This window comes from Lithobates pipiens, unplaced genomic scaffold (genome assembly GCF_037356315.1).
Source record: "Lithobates pipiens isolate NorthernLeopardFrog02 unplaced genomic scaffold, aLitPip1_a1.2 Scaffold_27, whole genome shotgun sequence".
NCBI lineage: Eukaryota > Metazoa > Chordata > Amphibia > Anura > Ranidae > Lithobates > Lithobates pipiens.
The window spans coordinates 187,426,784-187,443,669 of NW_027507788.1; the positions used below are offsets into that span (position 1 = coordinate 187,426,784).

Here is a 16,886-nt window from a genome sequence, read left to right on the forward strand (position 1 = left end):
GGACAATTCTGACATTTCTCTCCTACATGTAAAAATCATCATTTATTTGCTAGAAAATTACATAGAATCCCAAAACATTATATATGTTTTTTTAGCAAACACCCTGGAGAATACAATGGTGGTCGTTGCAACTTTTTATCTCGCACGGTATTTGCGCAGCAATTTTTCGAATGCTTTTTTTTGGAAAAAAAACAGTTTTGTGCTTAAAAAAAAAAAAAAAAAACACAGTAAAGTTAGCCCAATTTTTGCATAATGTGAAAGATGAAGTTACACCGAGTAAATCGATACCCAACATGTCACTCTTCAAAATTGCACAGGCTCGTAGAATGGCGCCAAACGTCGCTATTTTAAAATCCCCATAGGCGACAATTTAATTTTTTTTTACTGGTTATATGTTTTGAGCTACAGAGGAGGTCTAGGGCTAGAATTATTGCTCTCGCTCTAACGTTCGCAGCGATACCTCACATGTGTGGTTTGAGCACCGTTTTCATATGTGGGCGGGACTTACGTATGCGTTCGCTTCTGCATGCGAGCACATGGGGACAGGGGCGCTTTAAAAAAAAAAAAATGTATTGTTCATTTTACTATATTTAATTTTAGTTTGACATTTTTTCCCCCCCAAAAAATTTTTTGATCACTTTTATTCCTATTACAAGGAATGTAAACATCCCTTGTAATAGGAATATGGCATGACAGGTCCTCTTTACAGTGAGATATGGGGTCAATAAGACCCCGCATCTCACCTCTAAGCTGGGAAGCCTGGAAAAAAAAAAAGATTCTGGATTTGATCGTATTGGCGAGTCGGTAGAAGCACCGGAGGGCAGCGGGAGGGGGGGGGTGTCTATGGCTGGGTATTGCAGGGTATCACCGACTATGGCTGGGTATGGCTGGGTATCTCAGATTATGGTGTTGCAGAGTATTGCGTTGCAGAGCATTGCAGGATATTGGATGGTGTTGTAGAACATTGCAGTGTTGCACGGTATTGGCGGGTGTTGCAGAGCATTGCAGTGTTGCAGGGTATTGGTGGGTGTTGCAGAGCATTGCAGGGTGTTGCAGAGCGTTGGCGGGAGTTGCAGAGTAATGCAGGGTGTTGCAGAGTAATGCAGGGTGTTGCAGAGTAATGTTGCAGAGTAATGCAGGGTGTTGCAGAGTAATGCAGGGTGTTGCAGAGTAATGCAGGGTGTTGCAGAGTAATGCAGGGTGTTGCAGAGTAATGCAGGGTGTTGCAGAGTAATGCAGGGTGTTGCAGAGTAATGCAGAGTATTGGCAGGGTATTGCAGAGTATTTGCAGGGAATTGAGGGGTTAATTTTCGGTGAGCAGCGATCTGGGCACTGCAGATGCAGCCCACATGGCTGCTGACACCGATCTCTTCCCCCTCCGCTGTTCCGATCGGTACAGAGAGGGGGAGGGAGGAACCGGCGTCATAACATGACGCCGGTTTGTTTACAAGTGATCACTCCGTCATTCGCTATGAGCGGCCGTTTACCGTGACCCGTGATGCACAGGACCCGGCGGTCACGGATGCTCTCGAGTGCGCGCCCCAGGGGGCGCGCGAGAGCGGAATTCTGGGAGGACGTCATATGACGGCCTCCCAGAGATAAGAAACCACCCTGTAGCCGTCATTTGGCTATAGGGCGGTTGTTAAGTGGTTAAAACAAGGGCAGAGGATTTAAAGTGATCGTAAAGAATTGTTTTTGTTTTTTTAAATAACAAACATGTCATACTTACCTCCACTGTGCAGCTCGTTTTGCACAGAGTGGCCCCGAACATCCATTTCTCAGGTCCCTCTGCAGCTCTTGTGGCTCTTCCCTGAATTAGAGAAGCGCTCTCCCGGGGAGGGGGAGGGGGGTTAGCTTGCCCGCACTCTCCTGAGTCCATCATTTCCATCCATAGACACGAATGCCAGACTCAGCCATGCCCCCCAGTCATTGGATTTGATTGACAGCAGTTGGAGCCAATGGCTGCGCTGTTATCAATCTAGCCAATCAGAACAAGAGACACCGGCTAGAACTGATGTGCTCATCCCTGGCGCGAGAAAAAGAGGGTTAAGGAAAGTAAAACTGGGGCGGGGGGGGGGGCGCTGCACTGCAAGAGGCTTTTCACCTCAATGCATAGAATGTACTAAAGCAAAAAACCACAAAGGTTTATAACCCCCTTCAATAGATGGAAAATAACTGAAGGTTCGCTTTAAGCTAGCCATACACTAGTAGATATCTGAGAGACATTCGTATGAATGTTCTTCTGAAAATTCCCATCAGTACATTTGATGACACAATGAATATCCTTTTAAAGTGCTTGGAATACATATGCTTTTAATGTTCGACTTCAAGGCAAAAAAAACTCTCCTGAATGAAATCCACATTTGCTGGATTGTGGAAAACTCCATCGTGCTCCTTTAAATTTTGCGGTTAAAAAGACTGTAGATTGGACCCCACTAACAATTAGAAATTAAAAAAACGTTCTTAAAACAAAGAAGATTTGAAGTACAATCTACCAGTGTATGGCCAGCCCTACCCGCACATCTCCTCCCTGATAGAACTCCACACACAAAGCTCCCTTCATCCATGAATAGGAAGAATATCGGTTACTGGGAAGACTGGAAAACCAGCTGTGTGTTTTGCTTTAAGCCGTTTCCAATTTGCATAAAAACCGACAGATCCGCCTGCAGTGACTTTCCATTGATAACGGACATGCAGTAAACCGTCTTCCCCTGACATATGTGCGTCTACTTTAAGAGTCCTACACATCTGGATGGAAATAATCCTTTCCCTAGAGACCAACGATTGCCAGGACACACGGTCGGGCAGGGGGTTACTTTCTAGGAAGGTCTACTAGAGACAGGTACAGGTGAAGGCTGAAGGTTGGTGTCAGTTACCGGAATCCGAACCAACCGCGGAACAGTCACCAAAATCATCTTTTTACACTATTCAGATCTGTCTGGTTTAGTGGGTTTCACCCGTTCTTCTTTACAATCATTATAAAAAGCATTGGTAGTTGGTATTGTACTCATAGGACTGGGGGAGATGAAAGCCGGCAGAATCCATCCTTTCCCACCATGGGTCCTCAAGTGTCTTCTACTATATTCAGCCCGGCTAGAGTGTCCTGCTGTGAATAGTATGCAAGGCATGCATGCTATATTAAACATCTGATATCTACGTGCCCATCCCGAGCACGGCCATGACATGCGTCTCCATATCCAGGGATGATATTACACAAGCTGCTGTCTCCAGAGAAGGAGTCATTGTGTGGAAGCCCCCACCGGGAATGTTGGTGAAGGGTCCCATCTCAATGCTCTGGGAGGTTGTGTCCTCATAACCCTTCTCAGTATGGCTACCAGATGTTGGCTGCCTCATTGATGCCACGAGGTCTTGATTAGCGGGAACAATCTCCAAGTAAAGAAAACAGTCTTTGGAAATGTGTAGATTTTCCTCTGCTGATATAGTCAACTGTGTGCAAAAAGTCATCAGTTAAACGGTCACAGAGAGTGAGGCAATCCTACGTGAGGATAACCAGCGGAAAGAGATCTGCCAGGCTGTATTCAGATGGCGTAATATCAGAGACCACCACCAGGAGCCCACTTCAGTGCCGGTGTTGTGTCGAACACTGTCCCCCGTCGGATAGTGTCCTCCCTTTCTGCGCTTGTGCAGTACGGAGGACAAGGAGACGCCGAAAGTCTCCGAAGATGAACGGCGCCTGCGCATTGAGTCCAGGTTCAAGCCCCACCATACAAGTAGACAGTGTTAGATTAAAAAATTGGCGAGCGAACCGAGGCCGTGCCCAAAGCGTGGCGAGCGAAGCGAGCCCACGAGGGGCCCTCTTACTACTGGGTCTACTGCTACCGTATGTCCACTTGCATGGGGGGGCTTGAACCTGAACTCAGGGCAGAAGGTACTATTATGTGCGCAGGCACCATTCCTCTTCAGAGACTTTCGGCGTCTCCTTGTCCTCCATGCTGCGCAAGCGCTGTGCCTGCGCAGTACAAGGCGGACGCTATCCGATGGGGGGACAGTTCTCGGCAGAACCCCCTTCATGCCCAGCAGTACAGAGACACCATAGGACGGTAATCAGGGACACTGATTGGGGAAAAAAAAAAGTATGCATCTCTCTCTCTATAATATATAATATAATATAATATAATATAATATAATATAATATAATATAATATAATATAATAGATAGATATACATACATACAATTTTTTTCCTCTTTATTTTAATTTTTTTAACATGGTTTTTCTATTTTTGCAATATTGTCACCAGAGCAGTACAGTGCCAACATAGTGACACTGTATTGCTCTGGGAAGGCGGCCAGGATTAATTTTTTATCGCTATGATTGTGTATGAGCAATTATTTTTACTTTGTGAATGACATCCATTTATGTGCCTTTATAAACAGTACTATTTTGATATCTGTGATTGCTCACAGCTATCAAATGGTACAACAGGTCCGCGGTTGGCCCTGTATGTGATCAGTTATGGTGATCAGAATAGTACAGAATGGCTAGGAATGAAAAGCCTTTTTTTTTTTTTTTTTAACAACTGACTTGTGGGCCGGATCACAGCGATCACATGGTACCAGGGCATGCACAGTGGGCAGACACAATGATCCGCCTGAGGAGCATGACTGGGAGGTTATCATATGACATCCACCTGAAATAGCAGTGCACCCAACTGCCCATTCTATTACTATAGGCTGGGCAGGGGGTGGCTAAGAATGGAACAAAAGGACAAACAATAAGTAATGGTAGGGATTTTCACGTATGATGGAACGATCTATATACTGAATGCAGGAACAATTCCAGCAAATGCAAATGTTCATTAAAGAGATTGTTTATTTTGTAAATAAGATCATACTTACCTCCACTGTGCAGCTGGTTTTACACAGCGTGGCCCCGAACATCCATTTCTGGGGTCCCCGGTGGTTCTTGCAGCTCCTCCCCACATCAGATAACCCCCTAGGAGAAGCACTCCTAGGGGGTTATCTGGGGGGGGGGGGGGGGGGGGGGGGCGGTTACCTTGCGGGCGAGCTCCGGAGTCCAGCAGGTGCATCCACAGACACGAATGCCGGACTTGGCACTGACCCCAGGTCATTGGATTTGATTGACAGCAGCAGGAGCCAATGGCTGAGTTGCTATCAATCGAATCAAGAACCGGGACCCCGTGGAGGGGGGGGGGGGAGCGCATCCCCTCCGAGGAGATGAAGGGGCTCAGGTAAGTAAAACGGGGGGGGGGGGGGGGTGTTTTTAACTTCCATGCATAGGATGCATCAAGATGAAAAAACACGAGGGTTTACAACCCCTTTAATACTCTATGGCAGAGGCGTCGTACTCCATTTCATTGCGGGATGCATCAGCATTATGGTTGCCCTCAAAGGGTCGTTTGCATTTGTAAGATTATAGAAATGTATCTACTCTATCATACTGTAATGTAATTGCCTCCGCATTCGATTATTACTGGTTTCAAAAGACTTCAAGCTGTGAAGAGGGGGGGGGGGGGGGGCAAACTGACATGGAGCCCACTCACTCTACTGGAGCACATGATGCAAGTCCAGGGGAGGCACAGAGAGCCACGCAGAGAGCCGCGAGGGCCTTGCATGTCTTGTGTGTGACACATGTGCTCTATGGTAATCCAGCAGGAGAATGTCCCAATCCGTAACACTGCATGTAAAAGTTTTATCATTACTGCCACTCTAAAGATGGCCATACACAATGGCCAACAAATTGTATGCCAACAGCGGAACCTTCATCCAATGATTGCTTCTAAAAAAGGTCATCCATACCGACATCATTCTATACATACAGAGGTGGGGCACCTGTGAACTATGATCCACACAGGCCCTAAATAAGATTTTGCTCTTCCTAGAAGAGAGTCCACATGTGGTCCAGTCTTTGCAAGGGAGGCCTCCTATTGCATTGGTCACCTGTGATGACTGCTTGTGCACGGCTCACTGCAGGCTTTCCTATGGGGTGACGATAAGCAATTCTGAAAGCCAAAACTGCCAATGGTTACTTATACTTTTAAATCTGTACGCAGATCATCATCAAGTCCCTGGAGCACAGACAACACAATGCTAGACAGGCAAACATCTCACTACCCTGGTCCTGATAAGGCATTTGGTCAGGGCTCAAAATTTCAAAGTCCTGAGCTACTAGCCAGTTAAAAGTTACTCGCCACCAGTTACCCCACCCAACCCCTACCCTGCCCCTAAACACGTCCTCAAATGATCTCATGAAATTATCCCAACAGTGCCGCCTCGTCCGTGCCCAACAGTGCCGCCTCGTCCGTGCCCAACAGTGCCGCCTCGTCCGTGCCCAACAGTGCCGCCTCGTCCGTGCCCAACAGTGCCGCCTCGTCCGTGCCCAACAGTGCCGCCTCGTCCGTGCCCAACAGTGCCGCCTCGTCCGTGCCCAACAGTGCCGCCTCGTCCGTGCCCAACAGTGCCGCCTCATTAATGCCGCCTCGTTATTGACCACCAGTGCAGACTCATTAATGCCACCTCATCAGTGCCCAACAATGCCGCCTCATGGGAGCCGATTCTCATCCTAGCAAAGGAAACTGTGGGGAAGGGAGAGGAAAGCCGGCTGGATCACACAGAATTGGTCCAGTGTACTGTCTAGCACATGGACCAGTTCAGGAGGCGGGACCTTGCTTGACAGCGGAGATCCCCGCTCTGTATGATCCAGCCGGCTCTCCTCTTCCTTCCCCACAGTTTCCTGACCGACCACAGAATCAGCTCCCATTCAACCCCGCCTACCCAGGTAGGAGCATTAGAACTATCCAGCATGACTGCCTGCTATATCCCGTGAGCCAAGGTGTGTCTGCAGTGGAAGCTGGCACCTATACAAAAGAATAATCAGCAGAAAGGTACCAAGATCACCATTATATCAGGTCTACGGGCAAAAGCATGTAGAATCAGAATCAGCATTACAAGCAGAAGAATCATGTCTGAGGAACAGAACAGTGTGACACAAATCAGACCCAGCAGGTGTAGTGATGTGTACAGGTCTGGGAATACAAAGGGGGTTATTTATGAAAGAAAAATCCACTTTGCACTACAAGTGCAAACTGCACTTTGGAAGTGCAGTTGCTGTAGATCCGAGGGGGACATGCAGGGAGAATAAAAACAGCATTTTAGCTTGTACATGATTGGATGATAAAATCAGCAGAGCTTCCCCCCATTTCAGATCTACCCCTTAGATTTATGACTGCACTTCTAGTGCACTTTCAAGTGCACTTTGCACTGCAAGTGTAAACTACAATTGCAAAGTGTATTTGCCTTTTCGTAAATATCCCCCAAAGTGTTTGCAGTGTAAGAACATGCAGTGCGGTCAGTGAGAGCCAGTAAAGTTTCCTGGAAAGCCAGGACTTGGCCTCCGGCAGAGGAATTTGAGCTGCGGGGCGGACCCTGGTTTGGGCCAAAAAGCGCAAAGAAAGAGGGGGGCTGAAGAGCAGAATATTGTGCAAGACTCCTTACTAGGGCATGAAAATATACACGGCAATGGCAGTGGTTTTACTGTATTCAGGTTGGTGGGAAGAACACAAGGTTCTCCGGTGTGCTGGCATGGCTGTACATACTGTGCTAGATACATGTACAGAGATCTGTGTGTGACACCAGCATGCCAGGAGTGTACAGTGTGTGATAAAAGTGTACACAGGTACAGGATTGTGTGTGCTGAGGGTGCAATGTATGCCTGTGTGTACTATAATTGTACAGTGTTGTAGCCCCAATCATCCGTACCAATCAGTACAGCATTCCGTCCAGTCCAACTGCAGCCTGCCATAAACTGACCGGCTGGACACAAAGTACAGACAGGGATACATTACAGGTGAATGGCCGAGTGTGCAGAGGGGCACAATGTCACTGTGGATGTTCCCTGTTCTATTCACATCTGTTTTTATGAAAGAAACTTCTTTTTTTTTTTTTTTTTTTTAGGACTAGACTCCTCCAAACAACAACACAAGCACGCACTGATGTCAGTTTGCACATCCATCTTCACTTTACATCGGATTTTTTCTCATAAAAAAAAAAAAGGAAGAAAGAAATGTGACTGAGCTGATAACTCGTGTCAAAGAACCCCATGTTGCACAGAGCTGTGTGTGTGTTTTAGCAGTGTACAGTGCCAAGTATGTAGTGTGTTACCAGTGTACAGTGCTGAGTATGTACTATGGTGTGTGTGTTACCAGTGTACAGTGCAGAGTATGTAGTATGGTGTGTGTTACCAGTGTACAGTGCCGAGTATGTAGTATGGTGTGTGTGTGTGTTACCAGTGTACAGTGCTGACTATGTACTATGGTGTGTGTTACCAGTGTACAGTGCTGAGTATGTAGTATGGTGTGTGTGTTACCAGTGTACAGTGCAGAGTATGTAGTATGGTGTGTGTGTGTGTTACCAGTGTACAGTGCTGACTATGTAGTATAGTGTGTGTTATCAGTGTACAGTGCTGACTATGTACTATGGTGTGTGTTACCAGTGTACAGTGCTGAGTATGTAGTATGGTGTGTGTGTTACCAGTGTACAGTGCAGAGTATGTAGTATGGTGTGTGTGTGTGTTACCAGTGTACAGTGCAGAGTATGTAGTATAGTGTGTGTTATCAGTGTACAGTGCTGAGTATGTACTATGGTGTGTGTTACCAGTGTACAGTGCCGAGTATGTAGTATGATGTGTGTGTGTGTTACCAGTGTACAGTGCTGAGTATGTAGTATAGTGTGTGTTATCAGTGTACAGTGCTGAGTATGTAGTATGGCGTGTCTGTGTTACCAGTGTACAGTGCCGAGTATGTAGTATGGTGTGTGTGTTACCAGTGTACAGTGCCGAGTATGTAGTATGGTGTGTGTGTTACCAGTGTACAGTGCCGACTATGTAGTATAGTGTGTGTTATCAGTGTACAGTGCCGAGTATGTAGTATGGCGTGTCTGTGTTACCAGTGTACAGTGCCGAGTATGTAGTATGGTGTGTGTGTTATCAGTGTACAGTGCTGAGTATGTAGTATAGTGTGTGTTATCAGTGTACAGTGCTGAGTATGTAGTATAGTGTGTATTATCAGTGTACAGTGCTGAGTATGTAGTATGTGCTACAAGTTTACACGGGTGGTGCCGGGTGTGTAGCGCACAGCGGGGTTGTCCTGCATGCAGCCCAACATAAAACTGTAAAATTAAACATTTTGATTTTTAAAAATAATTCTTGTACAATGTGATCACACGCAGTGAAGACGTGCGGCCCGAGAAAACAGCACAGCGCCGCCCTACTGGACTTTTCTCCCGCTATTCACAATCACCTCCTTCATCACAGCAGTGTGTCAGACACTATAGAATAGAATAATAGTTTCATGTCGTTTCTTTTTACAATAAAAAATATTAGAAAAAAAAACATGAAGTTTTATTCCTCAGATATGATCTATATCAGCGATCGGGAAACTCGGGAGATCGAGAGTATAAAGTATATCATGGGGGGGGTTTTTATTAGTTCACAATATATAATGGGGGGGGGGGGGGTATTATTAGTATACAGTATACAATGGGGGGGGTATTATTAGCATAAAGTATATAATGGGGGGGTATTATTAGTATAAAGTGAATAATGGGGGGGGTACTGGGTATTATTAGTACACAGTATATAATGGGGGGGGTATTATTAGTATACAATGGGGGGGTATTATTAGCATAAAGTGAATAATGGGGGGGTATTATTAGTACACAGTATATAATGGGGGGGTATTGTTAGTTCACATTATATAATGGGGGGGTATTGTTAGTTCACATTATATAATGGTGGGGGGTATTATTAGCATAAAGTATATAATGGGGGTGGTATTAGTTCACATTATATATACCCCCCACCATTATTATTAGTATAAAGTGTATCATGGGGGGTATTATTAGTATAAAGAATATAATGGGGGGGGTATTATTAGTATAAAGTATATAAACGGGGGTATTATTAGTTCACAGTATATAATGGGGGGGTATTATTAGTTCACAGTATATAATGGGGGGGTATTATTAGTTCACAGTATATAATGGGGGGGTATTATTAGTTCACAGTATATAATGGGGGGGTATTATTAGTTCACAGTATATAATGGGGGGGTATTATTAGTTCACAGTAAAAATGGGGGGGTATTAGTTCACAGTAAAAATGGGGGGGTATTATTAGTTCACAGTAAATAATGGGGGGGTATTATTAGTATAAAGTGCATAATGGGGGGGTATTATTAGTATAACGTATATAATGGGGGGGTATTATTAGTTCACTGTATATAATGGTGGGGGTGGGGTATTATTAGTACACAGTATATAATGGTGGGGGGGGGGGTATTATTAGTACACAGTATATAATGGTGGGGGGGGGTATTATTAGTACACAGTATATAATGGTGGGGGGGGTATTATTAGTACACAGTATATAATGGGGGGGGGTATTATTAGTATAAAGTGTATTAGCATAAACTATATAATGGGGGTGGTATTAGTTCACATTACATAATGGGGGGTATAATTAGTATAAAGTGCATAATGGGGGGGGGGTATTAGTACACAGTATATAATGGAGGGTATTATTAATATAAAGTATATAATGGGGGGGTATTATTGGTTCACAGTATATAATGGTGGGGGGGGGGTATTATTAATATAAAGTGTATCATGGGGGGTATTATTAGTATAAAGTAAATAATAGGGGGTATTAGTACACAGTATATTATGGTGGGGGGGTATTATTAGTACAAAGTATTTAATGGGGGGGTATTAGTATAAAGTGTATCATGGGGGGGTATTATTAGTATAAAGTGTATCATGGGGGGGTATTATTAGTATAAAGTATATCATGGGGGGGTATTATTAGTATAAAGTATATAATGGGGGGTATTAGTATAAAGTATATAATGGGGGATATTAGTATAAAGTATATAATGGGGGGGTATTATTAGTTCACAGTATATAATGGGGGGTATTATTAGTTCACAGTATATCATGGGGGGTATTAGTTCACAGTATATCATGGGGGGTATTAGTTCACAGTATATCATGGGGGGTATTAGTTCACAGTATATCATGGGGGGTATTAGTTCACAGTATATCATGGGGGGTATTAGTTCACAGTATATCATGGGGGTATTAGTTCACAGTATATAATGGGGGTATTAGTTCACAGTATATAATGGGGGGTATTAGTTCACAGTATATAATGGGGGGGTATTAGTTCACAGTATATAATGGGGGGTATTAGTTCACAGTATATAATGGGGGGGTATTAGTTCACAGTATATAATGGGGGGGTATTATTAGTTCACAGTGTATATAATGGGGGTATTATTAGTATAAAGTATATAATGGGGGTTATTATTAGTAGGTATTATCAGTACACAGTATATAATTGGGGGGGGGGGGGGTATTATCAGTACACAGTGTATAATGGGGGGGGGGTATTAGTAGTACACAGTAAATATAATGGGGGGGTGTATTAGTAGTACACAGTGTATATAATGGGGGGGGTATTAGTAGTACACAGTGTATATAATGGGGAGGGTATTAGTAGTACACAGTGTATATAATGGGGGGGTATTAGTAGTACACAGTGTATATAATGGGGAGGGTATTAGTAGTACACAGTGTATATAATGGGGAGGGTATTAGTAGTACACAGTGTATATAATGGGGGGGGTATTAGTAGTACACAGTGTATATAATGGGGAGGGTATTAGTAGTACACAGTGTATAATGGGGGGGTATTAGTAGTACACAGTGTATATAATGGGGAGGGTATTAGTAGTACACAGTGTATATAATGGGGAGGGTATTAGTAGTACACAGTGTATATATGGTGTGTGTATGTAGTATGATGTGTGTGTGTTACCAGTGTACAGTGCTGAGTATGTAGTATGGTGTGTTTGTGTTACCAGTGTACAGTGCCGAGTATGTAGTATAGTGTGTATTATCAGTGTTCATGTCGTTTCCTTTTACAATAAAAAATATTAGAAAAAAAACATGAAGTTTTATGTATTGAATTAAGTACCGGTATAGTCCAACATGCTTTTGGTATGATTGAATTTGGAATTGGTATAGGGAGCTCTTTATCACATCTCCCCTACCTTCACAATTTTCAATCTACCTCCTTTCCCCATGAAGTTTTATTCCTCAGATATGATCTATATCAGCGATCGGGAAACTCGGGAGATCGAGAGTATAAAGTATATCATGGGGGGGATATTATTAGTTCACAGTATATAATGGGGGGGGGGTATTATTAGTATAAAGTTAATAATGGGGGGGGGGGGTATTATTAGTTCACATTATATAATGGGGGGGTATTATTAGCACAAAGTGAATAATGGGGGGGTATTATTAGTACACAGTATATAATGGGGGGGGGGGGGGGTATTATTAGTTCACATTATATAATGAGGGGTATTATTAGTTCACAGTATATAATGGTGGGGGGTATTATTAGCATAAAGTATATAATGGGGGTATTATTGGTTCACAGTATATAATGGTGGGGGGTATTATTAGTACACAGTATATTATGGTGGGGGAGGTATTATTAGAATAAAGTATATAATGGGGGGGGGGTATTATTAGTATAAAGTATATAATGGGGGGGGGGTATTATTAGTATAAATTATATAATGGGGGGTATTATTAGTATAAAGTATATAATAGGGGGGTATTAGTATAAAGTATATAATGGGGGGGTATATCACAGTATATAATGGGGGGTATTATTAGTATAAAGTATATAATGGGGGGTATTATTAGTATAAAGTATATAATGGGGGGTATTATTAGTATAAAGTATATAATGGGGGGTATTATTAGTATAAAGTATATCATGGGGGGTATTATTAGTATAAAGTGTATCATGGGGGGTATTATTAGTATTAAGTATATAATGGGGGGTATTATTAGTATTAAGTATATAATGGGGGGTATTATTAGTATAAAGTATATAATGGGGGGTATTATTAGTATAAAGTATATAATGGGGGGTATTATTAGTATAAAGTATATAATGGGGGGTATTATTAGTATAAAGTATATAATGGGGGGTATTATTAGTATAAAGTATATAATGGGGGGTATTATTTCACAGCATATAATGGGGGAATTATTAGTATAAAGTATATAATGGGGGGTATTATTAGTTCACAGTATACAATGGTGGGGGGGGGTATTAGTATAAAGTGTATCATGGGGGTATTATTAGTATAAAGTGTATCATGGGAGGTATTATTAGTATAAAGTATATAATGGGGGGTATTAGTATAAAGTGTATCATGGGGGGTATTATTAGTATAAAGTATATAATGGGGGGTATTATTAGTATAAAGTATATAATGGGGGGGTATTATTAGTATAAAGTGTATCATGGGGGGTATTATTAGTATAAAGTATATAATGGGGGGGGTATTAGTATAAAGTGTATCATGGGGGTTATTATTAGTATAAAGTATATAATGGGGGTTATTATTAGTATAAAGTATATAATGGGGGGGTATTATTAGTTCACAGTATATAATGGGGGTATTATTAGTATAAAGTATATAATGGGGGGGTATTATTAGTTCACAGTATATAATGGTGGGGGGGGTATAAGTATAAAGTGTATCATGGGGGGTATTATTAGTATAAAGTATATAATGGGGGGGGGGGGTATTATCAGTACACAGTATATAATGGGGGGGGGAGTATTATCAGTACACAGTATATTTTTGTACCACCACCCCCTCTCTTTAGAATGTAAGCTCTACTAGCTGGGACCTCCTGTACCTCTTGTATTGTACTGTAATTGTGTTGTCCCCCCTATACATTGTAAAGTTCACATTATATAATGGGGGGGGTTATTAGTATAAAGTATATAACAGAGGGTATTATTAGCACACAGTATATAATGAGAGGGGTATTATTAGTATAAAGTATATCATGGGGGGGGGGGGGTATTAGTTCACAGTATATAATGGGGGGTATTATTAGTATAAAGTATATAATGGGGGTATTAGTATAAAGTATATAATTGGGGGGTATTATTAGTATAAAGTATATAATGGGGGGGGTATTATTAGTTCACATTATATAATGGGGGGGGTATTATTAGTTGACAGTGTATAATGGGGGGTATTATTAGTTCACAGTATATATATATATATATATATATATATATATATATATATATATATATATATATATATATATTAATGGGGGGTATTATTAGCATGAAGTATATAATGGGGGTATTATTGGTATAAAATATATAATGGGAGGGTGGTATAAGTTCACATTATATAATGGGGGGTATTGTTAGCATACAGTAGATAAGGGGGGGGGGGGTATTATCAGTACACAGTATATAATGGGGGGGTATTATCAGTACACAGTATATAATGGGGGGGTATTAGTAGTACACAGTGTATATAATAGGGGGGTATTAGTAGTACACAGTGTATATAATTGGGGGGGGGGGGGGACTCACAGCGGGCAGTTGTTCCTCCTCGTAGTATAGGGGGCTCTCCTCCTCCTCCTCTCCTATGAGGGGGTCCTCCTCTCCTATGGGGGGGTGCCCCGGGTGTAGGGAGGTCAGGTACCACAATACAGCCTCCTGGGAGCTCCAGTCCCCCGGGCAGTCCTCGGTGTCTGTGGGCTCCATGGACTCCTCATCACAGGACATGCTGCTCTCCTCTCCCCCGGCCTCCTCCTTCATCCTCCTCGCTGTACTGTGCACTCATCTCCCATCACAGGGAACTCTCCTCTCTCCCGGCCCCGCCCTCCCCACACCACGTGCTGACCTGCAGTAACCCCGCAGATGTGATCCTGGAGAGGAGAGGCAGGAAGAGGCCGATCATCAACAACACGGGGAACCCCCGGAGAGGAGTCACTACAGGGCAATGACCCCCGCCCCGCCCCCTCCAGAGGGAATCTCTTCACCCCCACGAGTCACTGAACCTCCAATCCCAGCAACTGACTATTCCAACTCATTATCTATACACATCTGTGTCCATCAATGTCCCGGTGTGTGTGTGTGTGTGTGTCCATCAATGTCCCAGTGTGTGTGTGTGTGTGTGTGTCCATCAATGTCCCGGTGTGTGTGTGTGTGTGTGTCCATCAATGTCCCGGTGTGTGTGTGTGTCCATCAATGTCCCGGTGTGTGTGTGTGTCCATCAATGTCCCGGTGTGTGTGTGTGTCCATCAATGTCCCGGTGTGTGTGTGTGTCCATCAATGTCCCGGTGTGTGTGTGTGTGTCCATCAATGTCCCGGTGTGTGTGTGTGTGTCCATCAATGTCCCTGTGTGTGTGTGTCCATCAATGTCCCGGTGTGTGTGTGTCCATCAATGTCCCGGTGTGTGTGTGTGTGTGTCCATCAATGTCCCGGTGTGTGTGTGTGTCCATCAATGTCCCGGTGTGTGTGTGTGTGTGTGTCCATCAATGTCCCAGTGTGTGTGTGTGTGTGTCCATCAATGTCCCGGTGTGTGTGTGTGTGTGTGTGTCCATCAATGTCCCGGTGTGTGTGTGTGTCCATCAATGTCCCGGTGTGTGTGTGTGTCCATCAATGTCCCGGTGTGTGTGTGTGTCCATCAATGTCCCGGTGTGTGTGTGTGTCCATCAATGTCCCGGTGTGTGTGTGTGTCCATCAATGTCCCGGTGTGTGTGTGTGTCCATCAATGTCCCGGTGTGTGTGTGTGTGTCCATCAATGTCCCGGTGTGTGTGTGTGTGTCCATCAATGTCCCTGTGTGTGTGTGTCCATCAATGTCCCGGTGTGTGTGTGTCCATCAATGTCCCGGTGTGTGTGTGTGTGTGTGTGTCCATCAATGTCCCGGTGTGTGTGTGTGTGTCCATCAATGTCCCGGTGTGTGTGTGTGTGTCCATCAATGTCCCGGTGTGTGTGTGTGTGTCCATCAATGTCCCGGTGTGTGTGTGTGTGTGTGTCCATCAATGTCCCAGTGTGTGTGTGTGTGTGTGTGTCCATCAATGTCCCGGTGTGTGTGTGTGTCCATCAATGTCCCGGTGTGTGTGTGTGTCCATCAATGTCCCGGTGTGTGTGTGTGTCCATCAATGTCCCGGTGTGTGTGTGTGTCCATCAATGTCCCGGTGTGTGTGTGTGTGTCCATCAATGTCCCGGTGTGTGTGTGTGTGTCCATCAATGTCCCGGTGTGTGTGTGTGTGTCCATCAATGTCCCTGTGTGTGTGTGTCCATCAATGTCCCGGTGTGTGTGTGTCCATCAATGTCCCGGTGTGTGTGTGTGTGTGTGTCCATCAATGTCCCGGTGTGTGTGTGTGTCCATCAATGTCCCGGTGTGTGTCCATCAATGGCCCGGTGTGTGTGTGTGTGTGTGTGTGTCCATCAATGTCCCGGTGTGTGTGTGTGTGTGTGTCCATCAATGTCCCGGTGTGTGTGTGTGTGTGTGTGTCCATCAATGTCCCGGTGTGTGTGTGTGTGTGTCCATCAATGTCCCGGTGTGTGTGTGTGTCCATCAATGTCCCGGTGTGTGTGTGTGTCCATCAATGTCCCGGTGTGTGTGTGTGTGTCCATCAATGTCCCGGTGTGTGTGTGTGTGTGTCCATCAATGTCCCGGTGTGTGTGTGTGTGTGTCCATCAATGTCCCGGTGTGTGTCCATCAATGGCCCGGTGTGTGTGTGTGTGTGTCCATCAATGTCCCGGTGTGTGTGTGTGTGTGTGTCCATCAATGTCCCGGTGTGTGTGTGTGTGTCCATCAATGTCCCGGTGTGTGTGTGTGTGTGTGTCCATCAATGTCCCGGTGTGTGTGTGTGTGTGTGTGTGTCCATCAATGTCCCGGTGTGTGTGTGTGTGTGTCCATCAATGTCCCGGTGTGTGTGTGTGTGTGTGTCCATCAATGTCCCGGTGTGTGTGTGTGTGTGTCCATCAATGTCCCGGTG

The 16,886-nt window shown here is 44.2% G+C and overlaps 1 protein-coding gene across 4 annotated transcripts in view; it reads right to left on the bottom strand.

Annotated features, from left to right (window-relative positions):
- GRAMD1B (GRAM domain containing 1B) overlaps positions 1–16,886 on the bottom strand; it is a 425,888-nt gene that overhangs the window by 64,696 nt on the left and 344,306 nt on the right. The window contains exon 1 of one of the 4 annotated variants that reach the window (XM_077458025.1): positions 14,466–14,734. The exons of the other annotated variants lie outside the window; for them this stretch is intronic. Coding sequence (XP_077314151.1) covers positions 14,466–14,693 — 228 coding nt within the window. The 5' untranslated portion in view covers positions 14,694–14,734. Of the gene's footprint in view, positions 1–14,465; positions 14,735–16,886 lie in introns of those variants that run through there. 4 annotated transcript variants of the gene reach the window in all.